This window comes from Lontra canadensis, unplaced genomic scaffold (genome assembly GCF_010015895.1).
Source record: "Lontra canadensis isolate GAN:19392208 unplaced genomic scaffold, GSC_riverotter_1.0 scaffold156, whole genome shotgun sequence".
Lineage (NCBI taxonomy): Eukaryota > Metazoa > Chordata > Mammalia > Carnivora > Mustelidae > Lontra > Lontra canadensis.
The window spans coordinates 2,072,413-2,093,570 of record NW_022631150.1 but is presented as its reverse complement, the minus strand read 5'-3'; the positions used below and the strand labels follow the sequence as shown (position 1 = coordinate 2,093,570).

Sequence of the window (21,158 nt, the reverse complement as noted above, 5' to 3'; positions counted from 1 at the left end):
GGGCTACATGCCAGAACCCCGAGATCATGATCTGAGCCAAAGTCAGACACTTAACCAGCTGAGCCACCCAGACGCCCCAGCCCCCTTTTTTCATTTCGTATCTCTTATTTATCCTGTTCGTAAAATTCTCCCTGAATAGAATGCAGTCCCTACAAGGGCAGAGATTTTTTTTTTCCTCGATTGCTTTCTTTTCAGTACCTAGAACAATGCCTGGTGCAGAGTTGATGTTCACCATGTTATCAGTGAATGAATGAGTGAACTGAGGCTTATGTGTGAGGCACGTAACTAACACCGTTTCAAGCATTTCATTTAGTTCTTACAGTGATGTGAGATTGGTTCTATTTATTCTCGTTTTGTAGGTAATACATCAAAACGCAGGGGGCGCTTGGGTGCCTCCATCAGTTAAGCATCTGCCTTGGACTTAGGTCGTGATCCCGAGGTCCTGGGATCGAGTCTCATGTTGGGCTCCCTGCTCAGCGGGAAGCCTGATTCTCCCTCTCCCTCTGCTTGCCGGTCCCCCTGCTTATGCTCGTTCTCTCTCACTCCATCTCTCTCTGTCTAAAATAAATACATAAAATCTTAAGAAAAAAGAATCCATGAAACCCATGCCCTAATTAACTTGAGACTAAGAGAGTTGGTGAGTAACTCAGCCAAATTTACCTAGCAAGTGAGAGACAGGACAGAAAGTGGACTCTTGCCTGTGTGACTCCAAAGCTGGGCTTTTTGCATTCAGCTGGTGAACCTCTATTCAGTAGAACTTCACTTAGGATTCTGTTTGCTGTTGAGGAACAGACTTTTTAAAGCATAAAAATGATAGAAGTTCACTAGCTTAGGAACCCAAGCATCATATCTGTTGCTGGACAGAAATAGTCAAAAGGCTACAGTTATGTTTTTACATCATGGGTTTTGGAGGGGGGGGTGGGCAGGCTGTGTGTCTTTTTATTTTTTTTCTAGAACTTGTTTCCCATTTTTGTTGAGCTAGAACTGACATAGAGCAGGCTATAAGTTTAAGGTATGTAGCACAGTGACTTGACTTAGCTGTGCTGTGAAATGATCACCACAGTCAGGTTAACATCCCTCATCTCCTGAGGATACAGGAAAGAAAAAAAGGGGGGGTGGTTTTTTCCTTGTGATGAGAACTCTTAGGATCTACTCTCACATAATGTTTTTAAGCAGGAGAAAAATGCTTGAAAATTCTCAGAAAAAATCATAATAATAAGGCATATCACCAAAACTATAGTCCTATATACCAGTTGTTGTAAGACATAGTAATATCTCATTCATCGAATTTACTAGCTAAAAAGATATTTATCAAAGTATATTGTTAAGAGAAAATCCACTCTTCTGCTTATGTGTTTTATCTCCTTTGCAGACCCTCCTCTCGTGCTACGGGTCGATGACCGGCAGCGGCTGGCCAGGGAGCGCCGCGAGGAGCGCGAAAAGCAGCTAGGTATCCATCCCCAGCCCTCATCCCTCCTTCAGGGACACTGTCGTTGAGATGTTACCTTTCACCTCAAGACTAATGGCCACTTAACCATTGCTCACATAGACATCACTCTAATGACTATGCTCGCTGACGTGCCTTTGAGAATCGTACAGATGGATGTGAAACAGAATTTAGTATGTGATAGAAACAGGGGACCAAATTCTAAGTAACAGGAAGGCCCAGCCCAAGGTTAAGGTCCTTTTCCCTTCTTTTATTGTAATCACAGTTTAATGTGGTGCAGGAGAGAATGTATGTATGACAGGCTCGATGGCTCAGCTTACATTTTACAGCTCTAAAAAAAAAAAAAAAACAGAACACAAGGACAGTAAGCTTATGGTTCTCTTTTATGTGAAGAAGAGTCATGAGAGTGTAGACTACTGGGGCACTTCCTGCTTCCCATAATAAAATAACCCTGCTGCTGAATTTATAGACCGATGCGACCAGCCTTGCTGCCAGAAGAGTGCAGAACCTAGTGCTGAGCCGTCTGATTTTTCTTTTGCTACCTAAGGTCTTTGTGAAAGGTTAGCAACTGTGGTATTGGCCATACCGTCCTGGTAAGGGAGCTGGTAAGCTCCCAGGAATGACCTTACCAGGAAGCCAAGATCAAAGCATCAGTGTCCTCTAGAACACTGAGCAAGGATGCTCATGCTAACTCCTCCTTTACTTTGATGTCCATTTATGCCGAACTGCTAAAACAGGATGCTCTCCTTAAGTGCCTTGGAAAGACGAAATGTCCGGTTAGCTTGTCTCAGTGTTGCAGAATGTCTCTGTCATTTAAAACTAGGACTGACCAAGGTTATTAGCATGTTCCCAGTGGATGACCCCTAACTTTTCTAGAGTTCCACTGCATTTTGTAAGAATTCATGTTTTGATGGGAGAACCCAGCATGTGTACCCCATCTTTTCTATTGTTCTAATCCACAAACCCAAATCTGTGAAATTGACGGGACGCTGGTTTTCAGAAGTCTACTGACATTACTTAATTCTTCCAACAAGGGCCTTGTTCTCTCCTTTGCCATAATGGGCATGCCAGGTCAGTTCTTTTGCTGCCAAAGTCTTTTTGACACAAATTTCAACAACTTGGTGGAAGGGATTGAGCTCTGCTGCTTTTGTGTGCCTAGCTTTCTGCCCAGGCTTGAAGTTCCCTGTTGCTGATAGGCTTGCTGCAGGCAGGTGGGTTCCTGGTGGAACCTCAGGCTGATGCTTTCCCCCACATACTCTGCAGCCTGGGTCTCTTGCTCCTGGGAGGTATGCCCACTGCTCCCTGATTCAGGTTGGTTTGACAAGTAGATCAGAACAGAGGAAAGGCAGAGCAACCCAAGCAGAAAGAGACTCCAGATAAGCACAAAGAAGCAACTGCCCACCTGCTCTGAGATGGCTGGTATTTGCACTGTCTTTGGATGGGTCCAAGGATTAGCTGTTGAGTTCTCTCCCCTCTCTGTCCCATCCAGCCGGGTCAGGTCTTAACCGTCCTATCTCTCCTTAGAGTTGCAGCATGAATTCCCACCTGCTAGAGTAGAAGTAGCTCCAGAGGATCAGGAGACCACCACTTTATGATTTAAATCCCATTGTGAGTCAGCTTTTACACAGTAACTCAGACCTTTCTGTTTGGGTTTGTCTTTCAAAGCCAAGCACTGTTTGGTTTTTTTCTTTTCCTTTTTTTTTAGTTTTGTGGAATGTATTAACATGCTAGTCAAACAAAAATGATTTCACTTCTTATGCTATGAAGTTACAAGACCTATAGCTTTGAGCCTACACAGTCTCCTGCAAGTTGCCTAGTTCTGTATGTTGAGTGGCTCGATATTTGTCTTAAAAGGAAACCCCACATTTTAATTCATATCCACAGGGCAGCACACTACTTACTAATTTATAAACTCAAAAACCTTGTTTGCTGGGTATTGTGTTCAAAAGATAAGAGATTGAGACCCACCCTTCAAAGGCCAGCTGCAGGATACATGGGGAGGGAGATAAACCCACAGCAATTATACTAGGAGGTGTTATTGAAAGAGTATGCACACGGGTTGGTGAGAACCCACAGAAGCACCCAACCAGCCTGTGGGTGTCACGTGCCACCAGAGTTTCCCACGAAAGGATGTGGAAGTGCTGTCCAGGAGGGTGGAAGAGACAGAGATCATAGAACAGTGATACGGGGATATGTGAGAAAAGGCATTTGCTAAAGGAAGCCATCATGCTTCACGGATTTTAGTACATGGGTCGAAGTAGTTTTCAGGTGATTATATTATCCTGTTATTACACCTGGACTGTTTTAGTGAGCCAGCATATTATAGACATAGTTTTTCTTCCTTTCCCTGCCATGTTAAATGTCATGGCTTCCTTAATTCTGATCTCTTTTTGTTGTTAAAAATCATAGTTTTCATGAAATATATCAGTCTTAATTTTTATTTTTTATTTGCATTAACTGCATTTTCTTTTTAAATTTTAAAGCAATGTCTTTTTGCCTGATTTTTTCCATGTAATCGGTCATAGCAGCAATTAAATCTTGAGAGGCTCTCTTCAATCTTCATAAATACATGAATAAACATACATGTAAGCACACATACATATATTTTTGTAAAAGTGTTATCTAAAACCTAGCACCTAACTTAAATTGTGCCTTGCAGTCTCTAAAGTTGATTTCTAAAAAAAATCTTTAGTACTAAAAACCAAAGGGCATGCCTGAGCAACTACCCTTAAACTGTGCTTTGCAAAAACTGTAATGACAGTGGAATATTTTTAAAAAGAAGGGGTAAGGGAATGTCAGTATCAGATCTCTGGACTGTGCTTTTTAAAAACAAAAACAGTTGGTAATACCAACTGTTACCAGGCTTTCAAACTGTAACGCTTTTCAAGTTTAAGGGGGGGGAAAAAAAATTGGAGTACACTCCATAAGTTCCAGCAAAGTTTTAAATGATTGGCCATTGAGATTGATTACTCAGTGTTGGACGTAGGTTGCAACTGACATTGAAATCATTAACATTTTTTGTTTTAATCCACAGTTTCAAAAAAGCAAAGTGGAGAGGGAGAATAAAGTTCCCTTTGTTTTGGGTGGCATGTCATGTTTGTACTATTCTGTAAATGGAGAGGACCTCCTCATAACTTTCTGTGGGTTAAATCTCTGCTTTAATGCTTTTATGGTGGGATTGGTGGGATTGGGTCATGCGGCTGAGTCTTTCTACAGTATCCTTCAATTTATCACATAAAACCAGGCCTAATTCTTCATGTTTGGGGCTGTTCTGTCCATTTGGTTGAGCACAAATACTCTGAAAGCTGTGTTTTTCCGTCTTAAAAGCTTTCTCCGTGAAGGAATCCCCCTAACCACTCCCTCCTATCTGAATCTCTTCAGGCCATTCCTTCAAACTCCCTTCTCTTGACCTCTGTATCTTTTTTTCACCAACTCTTTTCCAAGCGTTAATTTTGTTTTTTTTCCGTAAGGGAAAAAAATTTCATTTGTGCACATGGGTTCCGACTCTCCTTTTTTTGATGGCGTGGGTTCTACACATTCATTTGCTCCTAAGGCGGTCGATGCTTCCCCATTATCTAAAAGTCAGCTTCAGTACAACTGGCTCATCAACTCTCATTCCAAAACCAATTCCTCTGGGTGATTTTTGTGGCCTGGTCAATTGTACCAGGATTTTTCTGGCCCCAAGCAGTAATGTCTTTCAGCTGTGCTTGCTAATGGTCCTATTGCTGGAGGCACTGGCATCTTCCTGACCACTAGTCTTAGCTGTTGGATCTTTTGCATTATAAAACATTTTTTTCTCTCTTCCTTGGGGTCCCAGTGCTGGGCCCTCACGGTTGGGCCACTTGAAGTTACCAGTGGTGAGTTGGACTCAGCCTAGTCCTGGAGCTGGAGCTTCAGCGTCTGGAGCCTAGTAGGTGGGTGGAAGTTGCCACATTCTCTCTGTCCCTGAGTCCACTCAGTCATAAGAATAGCTGACGCTATCTTCAAGATAAATGTCAGGTCCCTGCCTTCAGATCTGCTGCCTGTGCTATCACACTCATCCAGGCCTTCATAAATTCAGGTCCTGCTCACCAGAACCATCTCGCAGATGTACTGCATCTCTCCAGCTGTGTTGCGGTTAGGGCCACTCCCTCTTTTTGAAGCCCTTTCTACTCTTCATGGCCTTTCCCCCCTTTCAGAAATTGATCATTTTCTCACTCTGCGGTCGGTTTTGCATAACCTCATATTTTAGCTCGCATTCTAATGCTGTTGTTTGCCCTTATGAACTTTTCCTAGTTGGATTTATAGAACCTCCTGGTTGCGTGTATGTTAAACTTTTAAAGGGTGTGATTGACTATAATTTGCTAGTTCTTTGTATCCCAGTACATGGCATGGTACTAATTATTCAACAGACATGTAGTAAATATTTGCAGACTTTCCTTACTCTGCAGTCTTTCATGAAATATTAATAATAATAATGGGCCAAACAACATTATACATTGCTTTATCACATTTAGCAGCAAATTAACACCATGGTTGTCCTTTTTATTGTGTGGGCCTGCCATAATTGTTAATGTAATTTATTTTATAGAAGGGCATGTGTTTTATTTTTACATTGTGATAAGTAGATGGATTTTCTTTCTGCCAGAGCATATTTAAGCATGTCTTTAATATGTCTTTGATATTACTCTCAACATCCAAGCATGTGTGTATTTTTACTCACTTGTTTATTATCTGTCTGCCCCCACTGGGGTATAAGCTTCACGAGAGAAAGTACTTGTGTCATTTTGTCATTTCTGGAGCCCAGTACCTATTAATAGTGCCTGGCCCATAGTCGATGTCTAACCATTGTCGTCGAATGGTAAAGGAGTAGTAAGTCTATGCATGTTAACATAAGCACAGACAAATGCAACAGGTGTACTGCAGATTTGCTAAGACATTACCAAATTATCAGATAATACCTGCCATTGTAATAGGTCAGTCAAACAGGTCTTGGATTCTTATTCTTAAACATTGTCTCAGAGGGACAAGGTCATCTATACACTAGTTGTGCCTTAAAACTGTTGGATTTTCATGTAAGTTATAAAACTGACAGCCCTACAATATGTTGACAAATTCAAGAGAATATTTAAGAACTCTTTCACAGGTGAAAAATTTTCTGCACCCAAGGAGATATATGGTTCAACCCCTTTTCTTAAAATGATACAGATTAAGCTTGAAGTTTTGGCATGAATGGAGTCACATTGCCAGCTGGGGCTTTCTTGGGTTCTGTGACATCATGAAAGATTATCAGAATTGTGTGATTGATTCGCATATCTCCGAAGAAAAATTTGTTTATAAAATCTATCCTTTGATGTATTCAACATAGGGGTTTTATAGCTAAGTTCAAACTTGTACAAGAGATCTCTCATACTGTGTTAGAAATCACCAAGATAATATAAAAAAGATTTTGAACTTCGAACAAACGTCAATCAACTTTTATTTGAGTTTATTTCTATGGATAATTTTTACCAGACTTCTTTGCCCTTCCAGTCATAGCTTTTTTACTTTGTCTTTTTTTTTTTTTTATTTTTTAAATCTCCTTAATAACAGTGTGTTTTCAACACAGGGACAGCACTGTTAATCCAAGTGTGGCCAAGAGATAAATGATCATTTCAGCCTGGCTTGAGCATTCATCTCAAAAATATTGATGGGGGATTAGGACTAATTAGTAAACCACCAATAATGCTGTACCGATTAAAGTCATAAGTAAAGCTGCCTCTGATTTCACATTTCACATTATTCGATTAGCCCAGTTTTTGGTTTTGACCAGACTATCCACAAAACAGGGTGAGCTTTGGGAAAGCAGTCTTTCTAAACCAAATTGCTGCTGGGTAGAAGTCTGACCGATCTGTGGTTAGTCTTGGCATCTGGTCTCCTGAAGTTGTCACTTAATGAACATAAAGTACAAAAGCCCTCCAGGCCATCAGGCAGGCCGTGAACAGCAATGGGCTCTGACTGCACAGCAGTGGGAGGGATACGGACATGAGCACACACATACCTCAGCGACTGTATCATGAGTCAAGCTTGGGACTGGCAAGAATAAATGCTTGTTGCAGGTTGGATTTGGTAACTTAGAGGCTGAAGCTTTACCATAAATGAATGAATCATTCTGACTAAGCAGCCATTATTTCTTCCTCTGAAATAGACTTTGCCTTTGGGGCTGAAGATGAAAAGATCTTAAAATCTGAAAAGTAAGGGGTCTTGTAAACAGAAGAGGATAAAGGCTAAGAGTGACATTAGGAGATCAGGGTCTTCACGTTGGATGACCAGCTTGTCCCAATCTAGAACAGCAGGTTAGTCCCTGGGAGGCATTGCAAAGCATGTCCTTCAACATAATGGCTCAGTGTTTGCTTCCAAAAGCAGACAGTCCAGAGTTTGAATTCCAGATCCACCACTGATTTACTGTGAGGCATCAGGCAGGTAATACCACTTCTCTAGGTCCCAGACTGCTCATGATAAAGTGAGTTTAATAGCAGCGTCTGCCTCATTGAGTGGCTGTGAAGATAATGCCTGCAGATCACTTGGCATGAGCGCAAAGAGAACTGAAGACATCTCACCATGGCGGTGATGGTGAGAAGATGAGGATAGCTGGCCATGTGATGCCACAGATATAGACTCCGATGCCTGGGACTGAAGAAGCCTAATGTTTCCGAGCTGGGGGAAGACAAGGGGAGAGGGATATTTGTGTTTCCTGGTCCACTAGGGCAGGGCAAGGCAGGGCTCAGTAAAGCAGCCAGGTGAGGAGGATAGCAACGCTTATGAAGTGAAAGTGGATTGGGGTTGAGGTAATAACTAAAAATTCCAAGGACCATCATTGATTTCTATGCTTTAGCAAAACTCCGTATACTTTAGCAGAGGCTGAACCCTCCTTTAAGCCTGGCTCTGGAGACATGAGTCCTGGATAGTATTGCTTTCTTATATCAAAAGTCCTTCAGCCTGTATATGGGGAAGGCTCTTGGTCTTCCAAGGTATAAACTGCTACCCCAGCCCCTCGATACCATCAGGCCCACTGCTGTGTGCTGGGAAACAGGCAGAGTGGGAAGACCCCTCGGGAGCAGAAGACAGTATGAGCACCCTGCAAGGTCACAGTTGCTACCAGGCAGACCTCTGGTATATCAGTCCAACGAGACGGGAGTGGAAGAAGAGTTTAGAAAGCTTGGAATTAACACTAAGGCCTAATACAAGTCTCTTGGCTTAGAAGTCACACAATCCTTTAACTTTTTAGCTCATCCACCAGATCTACTTTTAAACTGGAAATGCAGGTAATCTCAATAATTGTTGAGATAAAGCATAACGATGAAAATGTTAACAGTCAAAATCAAAACAAAAGGAGACCTAATAGTAATTCCACACACCTCCTCCAAAGTAAAAACAAAAATTGAGTTTTGGACGTTGATCGGAAAAGATCTGGGAGATCATTTTGTAACACACTCTAATTTAGAGGTCAATTAGGTTGGCTCATTATCCCAAGGTCACACAAAATTACTAGCAGAACCAAATCCTGAACTCAGAAATTTATCACTGGTCATTTTCGGATTCTTCAAGATATTACTGGCAATGCTAGTGCCCAGCATTACCAATAACCAATTCATATAAATTATAAATTAACAGTGGCCTTCCCATTGGCTGCATCCTCTCTGTGGCGTAGGGCAGGAATTGGTTTGATTGTCATAAAGATTCGCTCCTGATAATTATCTACATTTACTGAGCTCCTGCTGTGTACATGGCACTGTGCTAAGCGCTCCACTTGTTACCGTGAGCCCATCAAGACCCTGTCAGAAAGATGGCGCCATTGCCATGTGAGGATGCGAGACCACAGAAATCCCTTGCTCAGTGGCATGTAAATGGTGAGTGGCAGGCCTAAGGGTGGACCCACATTGCTGTGAAGCCCAAGACGTGCTTTATCCGTGACAGTACTTGCCTTTCATTTTAAATTTCTTTTAGTACAAGAGTCGCTGTGTGTTTCTAAGTGGAATCCAGACTGATAGTGGATTTCTGCTTTGTGTGGCGCTCATACTGTTGCAGTGTCCCCTTTGCATGGCACTGACATACTGTTAGTGTCATTGAAGTATACTCCTAGCAACAGCAGCTCAGGGACGGGACTGATTTATTAACACCCAGTATTTCAGGGACTGCCGTGGGCTTTCATTTCATTTTATATCATGATCCCAGAGTCCAGGGAAACATTAAAACTTCACAAGAGTCAAGGTTAATAATATTCATTATGATTCCTTTTCTGGACATGCTATCCTTTTATAGAGCTGCATCTATGAAACGAGTGATCATTAATGATTTAAGTAGGAACCAAGTGTTGTGTTATTCTGCTTGGGTTGCCATAACAAATACCATAGATTGGGGGTTTTAAATAACAGAGATTTATTTTCCCATCATTCTGGATGCTGTAAAGTCCAAGATCAAGGTTCTGGCAGAGCTCACTTTCTGGTGAGACCTCTTTTCTGGCTTGCAGACATACCTTATTCCACCTGGTCTTTCCTATAAGAACAAAGAAAGGGAGAGTGAGCTCTGTGGTTCTCTTTTTATAAGATCACCAAACCTATTGGATTAGGGCCCCACTTATGACCTCATTTAGACCTCAATAGGGCCCCTTATGACCTCATTTAAACATGATTACCTCCAAAAGGCCCTGTCTCCCAATACAGTCACATTGAACATTAAGCCTTCAACATTTGAATTTAGGGGCTGAGGGGGGAGGGACACAGTTCAGTCTATAGCAGTTCGTTGATTATTTTCTTGTGTTCAGAACTCTTATTTCTGAATGAGAAAATTTAAGACTTTGACATTACCTATTATCCATAGGGAATATTTTAAATAACTAAACCTCTTAGAATAAACTAACTTGCAGTTATTAAATACTTGAAATATTTTGTGTATTATCCTGCAATTGAAAAGAGCGCATGATCCAGGATCTGCACTTGGTAATAAACTTGGTAATCACCAGCACACTCTGCAGTCTTATGAGAAACCTTGTCTGCTATTTCACCATTGTTTGCCTGTTCTCTGTAGAAGTGTTTAAGGGCACTGCAATAGGATCTCCACTTCCTGGAAGAAAATTGAAGGAGAACTCAATTAGAGTTTGATGGCTAAAGAAATATTATTTCTTTAAAAAGATTATTTGAGGTAATATTAGTATTATTATTATTAAAACATCTAACCCTGTTGTGATTTATAGCACAACCTTAAGAACTACATTTAATTTTCTGAATTGAAACCACAATGATGATGATGATGACAGTTTGGCAGTAATAGCTAATATTTACTGAGTGTTTAATAAGCACAGAGAACTATTCTAAAACTATATTAACCGTAATTATTCTTTTAGTCCTTACAGTGATTCCGTGAGGAAGGTCCTATATTTATCCATGATTTACCCTGACAAAGTGGGGCATTGGGAGGTTAAGTAACTTGCCCAAGACCACACAGTTATAGGTGAATGAATCAGGAAGTGGTTCCCAGTGAATCAGGAAGTAACTATGAAGACCCTTCATAGGTTCTAGTTATGAGAATCACTGTGATGAGTTGGGGGAAGGAGGGAGAACAATGAAAACCTTTGCTACCTAGAAATTAAAATAGAAGAAATGCTGAAGTTTGTGGTAGATGTCATAAGAGCAGCATTACCCACCCCCTCACCCCCAGAGGAGTCAAAGCTCCTGAAGATCTTGAAGGCAGTGTGCCTCCAAATCCCATTAGGGGATTTGGACCCTTGGGACCACTTGGGACCACCCAGAATCACCTGGGAGGTTTGTTCAAAATTCAGATTCCCAGGCCCTGTTCTAGAATTGGTAAATCTGAATAGGAGGGTTAGAGCCCAGGAATTTGCATTTTAACTAATACTCTCCCCCCTCCACACACACACCGCAATATGATTCTGAAATATAAGACCACTGCCTTAAAGGATGGATCAGTTTGGATAAACAATGATGGCAACTTTCTCAACAGGGCAACAACTGAAACAAAGAGATGGAAGAACGATGGGTTGTTTGGGAGGGACAGCAAGGAAATAGGTCTAATTAGAATTAAGAGGCCATTTTGGAGAGCAATGCAGAAGCATATTAAGGCCAAGTTTAGGGAGGACTTCAGAAATTGTGGAGCTTCAGTTTAATGAGAAAATAATCACAAATATTCATGAGCAAGAAAATAGCCTGATGAAAAACATTATTTAAGGAATATTAATCTGTGAACTGATGAACTCTAATTTTACAAATTTACCTTTGAAAAAATATTTACTTAAAATTCCATAAACTTTTTTTAATTTTGTCTTTTGGCTTCTGGGATATCTTACAGGAAAAGACAATATTACATTCAGAAATGTCCCCAAAGAATCTGAAGTTTTCCTCAACGTGGGTATAAAAGTCAAAGACTACGTAGTTAGAAAGCTAAGAGTTAAGGAATAGATCTATCATACTTATATCATACTGCCTGTCTCAGGTTGCAGGGTGCAAATCCATTTCTTTTTTCTGCCTGGGATCCTGGGATAGTATGACACTAGCTATCAAAATTTGAAGTGTACATTCCCTTTGATTCAGCAATTCTACTTCTACATGGATATGTTCATGTGTCTACAGAGGTGGTGATAGTACAATGTCATCCCAGGTCTGAATTGGTAAAATACTGGAAACTTAGATAATCTATCAATAAGTATCTGGTTATATAAAATATGTAGATGGTGGAATATTATATAGCCATTAAAAAGGTTGTTGGATTCATGTTTTATGTGTTGCTATGCAAAGATCTCTAAGATATATTTTCAGTGAATAAAGCAAGACACAGAGCAGATGGTGTACTGTGCTACAGTATATATGGATTTTTTTTTTTTTTACATTTATACAAAAGGTAAAGGTGGAATAGAATAGGGTGTGGGGTTAAAGGAAGACCTTCATTTTGCCTTTAAATATTTTGTACTGTTTAAGCTTTGACAGAAGTCAATCACTGTAAATCCATCTTTTTAAATGAACTAAAATGTGTAATATCATTGAAAGCCTATTGGTAAGGTATGCCCACATATGAAACCAAAAGATATTACATGCACAAGTGTGTGTGATCACAGTAAAATCACCCTTAAAACACATTAGAATTTTGTTTCCCACCTGTTACTATCAATGTGTATTCTCATAGTGTTTTTATTTATTCACTCATTCGGCAAACATTTATTGAGCACATGCTATGTGCTTCTACTTAAAGTAAATTTTCAGCTTGGGCTTGAGAATTTCTTTAGCACCATGGACTTTTAAACTTGGAAGAAACCTTGAAAATCAATTCCCACATCTTCTAGGCAAGAGAAAACTGAAATTCAAATAAGTGTGTCTTAAGATCTCACCACCCATTAGTGACAAAAGCTGCTGGGAGAACCCCGTTCTCTCTGCCACCACCATGAGTGCTGTCACAAGATAAACTCATCTTGAATTGTTCTTGACTTTTCACACAAGTGAAGTCAATTCAGATGGTTTTCAGTAGATTTGTCTCCTCGAATGAACATCTTTGGAAACGTTTATTGGTAGCAGAAATGCAGGATCTTTAGTAATAAACATTTAGAGGAAATTGAAATGTTCTGAATTTTGATTTTTTTTCTCTTAAAAAGTAACATTTTAACTTATATGCCATGTATTATCCTCAAGGCTTGTGCTCTAAATTTATTTGGACACTTTTTCAAACAGTGTTAATAGCTCATATTAAAGATCTGTCTAGTTATCACGGGTCAAGGAAGCGTTGTACTAAAAAAAAAAAAAAAAAGAAGAAGAAAAGAAGAAAAAAGTTTTGTTGGGTATGTATTCCCCTAAGATGAGGAAGAACCATGTACATGTAAAGGAGAAAAGAGGCACTCCATCCCTGAACAATACTTTCTGAATTGTGTATTTTCATTCAGCCTATGATATTAATAGTCTGATTTATCTAACCAGAGTAGAGCTGCTTCTTTACTCTCTCACAGCACTTAGCTGACTCAGTGCGATAAATCTGTAAGGTGTTTAATATATCTTTTATCAGCTATCCATTCTGGGGATTTTCTCCCAAATTCTGTTAATACTTTCAGAGAACCAGTGCTCTGTTTAAACAACTGTAGTCATAGCTTATGATATGACGGATATCACATTTTTTAAAAGAGAGATGAATGGTACTATTGGTTTTGAGGGCATTGTATCAGGGTAACACACCAAACGAGAGGACTGTAGTGATTCCTGAAGAGTAGAATTCAGTGCATCTTCTTAGACCTCATTGCTAGCATATCAAATTATGCTATAAGTTAACAGTGGCCTTTTTTCCCTCAAAATTGAAGGAAAGCAAAGGCCAGGCTTCGCAAATACAAAACCAAAGAACCCATATTTGTTCAATGTGGCCCATTTATACAGTATTACCTATGTACACTTTCTTGTTTTTCTGTTGGGAGTGCAGGCAAGCAGGGGGAGGGGTGAGGGGTGAGGGCAGAGGAACAGGGAGAGACTTAAGCAGGCTCCACGCCCAGCGTAGAACCCCAGGGACGGGCTCAATCTCACCACCCCAAGATCATCCCTGAGCCTAAATCAGGAGTCCACCATTTAACCGACTGAGGCCCCTTAGTACCAGTCCTAGTTCTGAGCCAGCCTGTGCATGATTACCCTTGTTTTCCCTCCTGAAGCTGCAAGAGAAATCATCTGGTTAGAAAGGGAAGAGCGAGCCCGGCTGCACTATGAAAAGCACCTGGAAGAGCGGAAGAAGAAGCTAGAAGAACAGAGGCTGAAGGAGGCTCGGAGGAGGGCTGCTGTGGAGGAGAAGAGGAGGCAGAGGCTGGAGGAGGACAAAGTAAGAGGCCGCCCTGGGCAGTGAAGGGGAGGTCTGTCTGCTCCAGAAATGCGGCACGTTTACGTGAAACCTTCCATTGTGGCGCTGGGATGCCTAGCAGCATTAAGTCATCAGTTTTATAGATAACCACAGCTTCTGGAGAGGTTGGGGTACGGAGGGCAGGTAGCGAATGGTATGATTGCTACAGTTACTTCCCGAAAAACTTCAAAAGCCCAGGTCCGTGGACTAGAGCGGTAACTTACTTGTGTTCTGTTCATTTGTGTGAAACTATCAGGCTTTCCCACGTGCAAAAGTTTTCACATAGATTGGCTCATTTAATCTTTACTCAACCCTTGAGTGTTTATATGTCAGTTTCTGCAAAAATGAACGTGTAGACTCAGAATGAGTAAGTCACAGCTTAGTACGTCACGGAGTCGGGCTTACCCACCCGCTCATATTCTCAATGCCATTGTTTTTTAAGATACGGTACCACATTTGTTCAGCCATCTGCTCAAGCTAAGACCTGCGCCACCGTGCCTATATGAATGCACCGTGCTCCGGGTAGTAATAACAAGGGTTGCTGATTTAAGTACCCACCCTTCCCCAGGGGCTCTGGCCGCTGGAACCTGATGCTTTCCGTAACCCTCCCAGGCTGATGTTATTCCTGTCCTGAGGTAAGGTGTAAAGGTTAGGAGGTAGGAGTCCTCCAGTTAAAATCTCAGTAGTGCCTTTACTCCATTCTGCCTTCAGTTGAAGAAGCCTCCAATAACCAGGTTGGATCTGATCACTGCTCCTCTGTTCCATTTAAGGAACGCCATGAAGCTGTTGTACGACGGACGATGGAAAGGAGCCAGAAGCCAAAACAGAAACCTAACCGGTGGTCATGGGGAGGCCCGCTCCATGGGAGCCCCAACATCCACAGTGCAGGTACACAAATCTTGATTGCTTTGGAAAATCACTCCTTTCTTCCTGGACATCAAAAGAGCAGTTGCTTTTCTCTAAGCCTGTGTTTCCAAAACAAAAATCGTGCTGAAATAATTAAACTATAAATTCTGCTCCTACTTGTTTGAGGATAAGAGGGTGATGGAGGTAAGAAGATAAGGTTCATCTCCTTTAACACAGGCTGCTTTTCTCTTCTGTTACACAATTCCTTCAAGAGATAGAAATCTATGCAGTATTTCTAAGAAAACATGCAGTTTGCACACTTTATTATTTTAAATAATCATTTGCATTAGGATTCCAGGATGATGGAATAAGTTAGCCGATTTTATCATCTTCTCTGGAAGAATCATAGCAGTATTGACTGATCAGAATTGATACTCTGAGCCTGCGTGTTCGGACCATAAAGCATGTGCAGCATTAATGTTCTGCGGGAGAAAGCGCAGGTTCTGAAACCAGAGCCAGGAATGTCTCAGTCATTCCCTTGTTCTCGAACAGACGTAAAATCACACTGAAATTTGGACCAATGAGAGGCTTTATTTTTGTACTGTAAATTCAATACACCTTGAATTTTATATAGCGTGTGAGTTCTTTTTCATCTGTGTGAGTCTAATAACTTTTTTTTATTATTATTTACTTTGAAAAATCATTGTCTTACATTCTGTCCCCAGGTGGTTTTGTTGAATCATCATTCACCTTTCTCGATTTAGCAGGCCTGGACCACCACTTCCCAACTCTTGGTGGTACTAGAAAAGCTGGTACAGACATCCCCGTGGTTGCTGATTGCCTGACCCGTAGCTAGCACCTCCCACGTAGGGCCGGTCTGTCAGTAGCTGAATCATCACTTAGTCATAATGCATGCTTAATATCCTGTCGCATAGACCTAGATCTGGGATATGGCACAGTGTTTCTGAAGTGCGATGATAGAACTCCGGTGACTTGAAGGTGTTGAAATAATGTAATGACATGTGATGTGTTTACTTTCTCTCTAAGTGATCATTTTGGAGAAAACCTTTAAAAAGTGTTTTTATAGTTAATAAATTACCCGGGATCAAAGTACATCCAGTTTGTACTCCCCAACCCCATCCCAGCCCCACCCCTGTCAGTACTGCTGTTCTCTGCTCTTAGTTTTAATCTAAATACCGTGGATTTTTGTTTGCTCTATTCTTGCATTCCTGACAGTGCATCCAATAGAATCCCTTTATTTTAAAAATTCTAAAACCAATTTATCACAGCTTACTTTCCTCGGATGTTGAACCATATTCAAAAGCACTTTTTTGTTTTTCCATTGGCTCTTGGGGACCCAGTGGTAGTTGGTGGAGCAGGTGTCAAATCTGTAATCATAAGGCTCATTTATGTGTGCTGTTTTATTCTAGGGGCAGTTTTGCATATATATTCCATGCAGGAAAAGCTACCATGGTGTATATCTTTATAACCTTACTTTTTCTTGCTTCCACACTCAGAGTTTAGTATATGGCCTTTAATTCTGCCACTCAGAACAAGAGAAGCTAGTGCTGTATTTGTTAGCTCTTGGGTAATATCCATTTTTATATGGGCTGTGAATTAGGGAAAATTGCTGCTATACCAGAACAGAGAAGGTTGGAAGTAACTGGAATTTGCCTTCTCCAGGGTCGCAATGATCTGCTGGGATCTGAAGAGCAGTGACCTGGTCTTACTCCTTTAGGACAATGCCTCACTCAGGTTGGGCATTCAGTCAGTGTTTGCTGACCAAAAAAGATCTTAGAAATTAAATTTAATCCAGGTTAAATCAGTGTGTTGCCTTACTGTCCACACATCCACTAGCACTGCTTTGTAAATTTTTTTAAACTCATTCTTCCTTTTTGTGAATTTGTATTTTGTCAGCGAGCAAAAGAAATGATTAAAAACAGTCTTATTATATTAAGTTATCAAAGAAATACATGGTATACCTCCATCATTTTCACCAGGCAGAGCAGGCCTGCATGGAAACACAATGTCCCCCAACTACAGCTGAACATGTAAATATAGTATCAGGAAATGTGTCGCTGTCAGTCACCCAGAAATGGCTTTTGTTATCCTTTTTTGTGTCCCTGGACTTTACACTTCATCATTAAACTGTTCCTTTTGATATTTTATCCTAAATCTTCAGGATTGCCCCAAGAGCCTATCAGTTAAGGGTTAATTGACGTCACAGGCTTGATGTCTGGGTTTGTTTGTTTTATAATTCGAGTGGCTTCAACCATACAAATGCATCCCAGTAGAGATTGGAATGTCTGATGTTGCTAGAAGACTAGTTTATCCCCTATACACTGTCAATAGTGGTCACAAATGGTTATTCTGTGGAGGGACGTTTACTGAAAAATTTTTGACTACCACTGTTTCTTAGACCAATGGGAACTGGGTTTTAAAGGCATCTACCACGAGGATTATTTTTTGTTTTTAGTTTTAGAAGAAGCTGGCAATAGAAAACAAAATATGGCAAAACCCTTTTAACTTTGGTCATAGGTCAGAACACCTACTTGCCCTCATGAATAAATATAATGAGATTTTTTGACTTTATTCAATGCAGTTTTATTCACAGAACATGATCTCTCCTAATGAGCCTGGTGACAGCTGGGTTCCACCGTACAGACAGCAGACTAACAGAGCTGATTTTTGCCTTGTATTTTCTCTCTGAACTTTTAAGAATTACTCAGAAATTACTCACCTACAGGATCAACAGTATTGTTAATAAACTTAAAGAATTCTGATTTTCTTGATATTACCGTCAGTTTCGTTGGGCAGGTTTGTGGGCCGGTTCTACATTTGTAAACACCCGAAACTGCGTGCAATAGGCCCAGAGGTGTGGTTACTTTTAGACTTTTTAAAAAGAAATTCTACAGTGGCCTTCAGTTCCACACCTAGAGTCTTTCTTCTTCTTTCTTTTTAATTTGTTTTTCTGTAATGAACTTTAATGCCCTGGGTAAAGTAACTGTGCAAGAAAAAGCAGCAGTAAAGCATAGAACCTGGAGTTCTTTTTTTTTTTTTTCTTTTTCTTTTTTCCTAGTGTTTGCATTCTATTTCACCAGCCCCATTACTGCCCCCTTGTTCCTGGCTGGGGAAATTCTAAGGGCATCCACTTTCACAATCCCTTCCTTGCTGTATGGTCTGCCCCATTATTTTAGCTGCCCTCCACTGGCCTGCCTGTGGTCCTCGTCTGTCTGTTGTATTATAACAATATGCTTGAATTTCCCTGGCTGACAAACTGGTGTGCTACATATTTATTTTATCCTATGAGAAAAATGAATTGTATTTCTAACCTTTAAGTTACCTTTAAGATGTCCACTTAGAAAACTGTGCTATTATGTAAGATCTAGTAATAGAGCTGAAAGCATCCAATCCTAGTTTCTCCTCCCGTCAGTAAAGTAGGAAATTGCAATCCTGCATGCCGGCTGTCAATTAGCATTATCTCCATTTGTTTTAGATCCAGACAGGCGGTCAGTTTCCACCATGAATCTTTCGAAACATGTTGATCCTGTCATTAGCAAGCGGCTCTCCTCTTCATCTGCAACTTTACTAAATTCTCCAGATAGAGGTACAGTCAAAAGGAAAAAAAAAAAAGTGTTCTGTTATTTACTTAATGCTTTTTTTTTTTCTGGATGTTTACAGCTAACAATAAGCATCTGAAGTTGCTTTCCCTACGTTTCTTAAATAGGAAGAACAAAACTTCAGAGTAAAAAAGCAATAAACGGCTGAACAGCATTTCCCTTGCGACAAGAACTTGCTCATTTTAGAACTTGGCTGAATGGTTGCATTTAGCAGTGATGAAAGCGGTGCTTCTCAACTTTTTAGTAAATGAGTTTACAGCTCCAGAAATCACCCACTTATCCACCAACATGCTAATAACCTTTGTTACGAACATTTATTTCACTTCAATCATGTTGTCTTTGACTTTTCATCTGTACTTTGGGAATTCCAAGCTTTGACTTTCTAAAAAATCTTAAATGATTCATGTTGGTAGATTTCATTTTGCTATTTGATTTCTCATTTAACCAAACCTTGCTTACTGCATTTCTTGTGTGTGCGTGTGATTGATTTTTGGTGTCCATTCATTTTGCTCTTAAGGGATTTGACCTAACTTCAAGAATATCATCATTGAAACTTCCTACAACTTTTAATAATCATAGTCCTCCAGTTAATGTTTTATTTGAATTTTGAGTTTTATTCATCCCATGGATTTACAGTACATGAATGTTGAGTTATTGGTAAAATTTAAGTTTTATTTTACATATTTATATCTCATAGAAGCAAAAATCAAGTTTTTAAGATAAGCTATGGCTTTGCAGAACTTAAATTCATTTTAAATTAGAAAGCCAAAGAATTATTGTGCAATATAAAAACACATACTCTCTAAAAGTAACAAATTGTGATATTTTCAATGCTTTATAAGAAACTGGGAAACGTTCAGTGTTTATAGTCTTTAAAAAGAATTCAATGTGTGCATGTTCTGTATGTGTGTATGTGTATTGATGTATTTTGTATTGTATAAAAGTTGTGTCATTGTAATGTATAATATTATATGTGTTGATGTTATTTTATAACTAGTAACTAATCTCTTAAAGCACTACATGTTGAACAATTTCCTATTCTTGCCTTTTAACCTAAACCATTCCTTTTTTTTTTTTTTTTTTTAACTAATTTGCCTAAATCATGGATACTAGACTTAGGGGCCTTCTATATGTTAGAGAAAAGTGTTATGAATTAACATCTTTTCATAAATAGCCTTTATTTTCAAACCATCCCCTTAGTATAAAATATAACGTATGAGTGCTGTTCTTACAGTTGTCTACTCATCTTTTCTTTGGATTTGATCACTTACTCAGCACTTTAATTTCATACTTTTGTGAACCTCTAAGACAAACTACAATTGGGATTTTACAGCACTTTGAAATCAAACCTTACCTACTGCCTCCTGCAGTTCCACAGCTGCAATTGGGGTAGATGGGCAATAAACCGAACAATATCCTACCACCCTTCTATGGGACGACAGTGATTTATCAACTAGCAACAGGATTGTTTAATAGATTCTGCCTGATCGTGTCTGATTGGATATTCTTAATAGGATCTTAGAACAGGGAGAGTTTTATTGGATGGCTCATCTGCTCCAGTTGGGGTAACAGAGTTCCAGAGATGATGGGCAGAGGGGAAAGACCTGATTTAATATCCTACAGACTAACTGTTGGAGAAAAGGGTCTAGCACAGAGATCACCAGCTCCTAACCCATGTTTTTGCTACACTGAATCTTCAGTTCTTGCCTTCATGGTGGTCCTTCCTTACAACAACCCGACTGTATGCATTCTTCCTTTGACTAAGTAAGGATCAAGGGATGTTCAATAGCCAGGTCCAGGAAACTGCCCCTTGAATCATGGGGTCTATCAGTAGAATCCTAAGCTGGACTAATAGGATCAGAGAGAGAGCACTAAATTTGGGAGTTCTGCTTCTCTGCCCCCTCATCGAAAGAACCGTGAACCACCAGCTCTGGGTCCAATAGGCAAGGTCAAGTTTGGCCAGAAAGGAAGATTTAGTTCATCCAGGAGTTCCCACATAGCCCAGGAAGCTTTTTTTTTTTTTTTTTTCTTTTTAAGTTAACCAAAACCTTCAGTGGGACAGTGAGGGGTCTAGGCCTTTTAATGAAAACAGAAATTCTTCTGAATTTGAACTTCTCTAATTGATAGATTTAAGTAATTTAGTTGGTTTTATTTTCTGCTCTCTTTATTTTTTTCTGCTATTTTTAAAAGTTGGTTATGCTTTATTAAATTAGGAAGCATTCTTATCAAATTATTAAATTAGAGGCTTTTACAGACTCATCTATAAAGGGTGTACACCATTTACTAGATTGTCTGAGCTTTCTCAGTCCTACAGCACAGGCCTTCAAGCTGATGCTAAATTGAGGCTCTGATGCTATCAAGGTTGACATTCAGCCGGAATGCTCTCCTGGTTATAAAAATACTGAAATATTCCC

General features: G+C 40.0%; 1 protein-coding gene across 10 annotated transcripts in view; it reads left to right on the top strand.

Annotated features, from left to right (window-relative positions):
- Positions 1 to 21,158, top strand: part of MAP7 (microtubule associated protein 7) — a 167,040-nt gene that overhangs the window by 112,376 nt on the left and 33,506 nt on the right. For 7 of the 10 annotated variants that reach the window (XM_032844835.1, XM_032844829.1, XM_032844836.1 and 4 more), the window contains 4 exons: positions 1,373 to 1,450; positions 14,097 to 14,260; positions 15,049 to 15,166; positions 18,621 to 18,731. In XM_032844835.1, coding sequence (XP_032700726.1) covers positions 1,373 to 1,450; positions 14,097 to 14,260; positions 15,049 to 15,166; positions 18,621 to 18,731 — 471 coding nt within the window. The remainder of the gene's footprint in view (positions 1 to 1,372; positions 1,451 to 14,096; positions 14,261 to 15,048; positions 15,167 to 18,620; positions 18,732 to 21,158) is intronic. The other 3 variants (XM_032844832.1, XM_032844834.1, XM_032844837.1) reach the window with 1 other exon arrangement.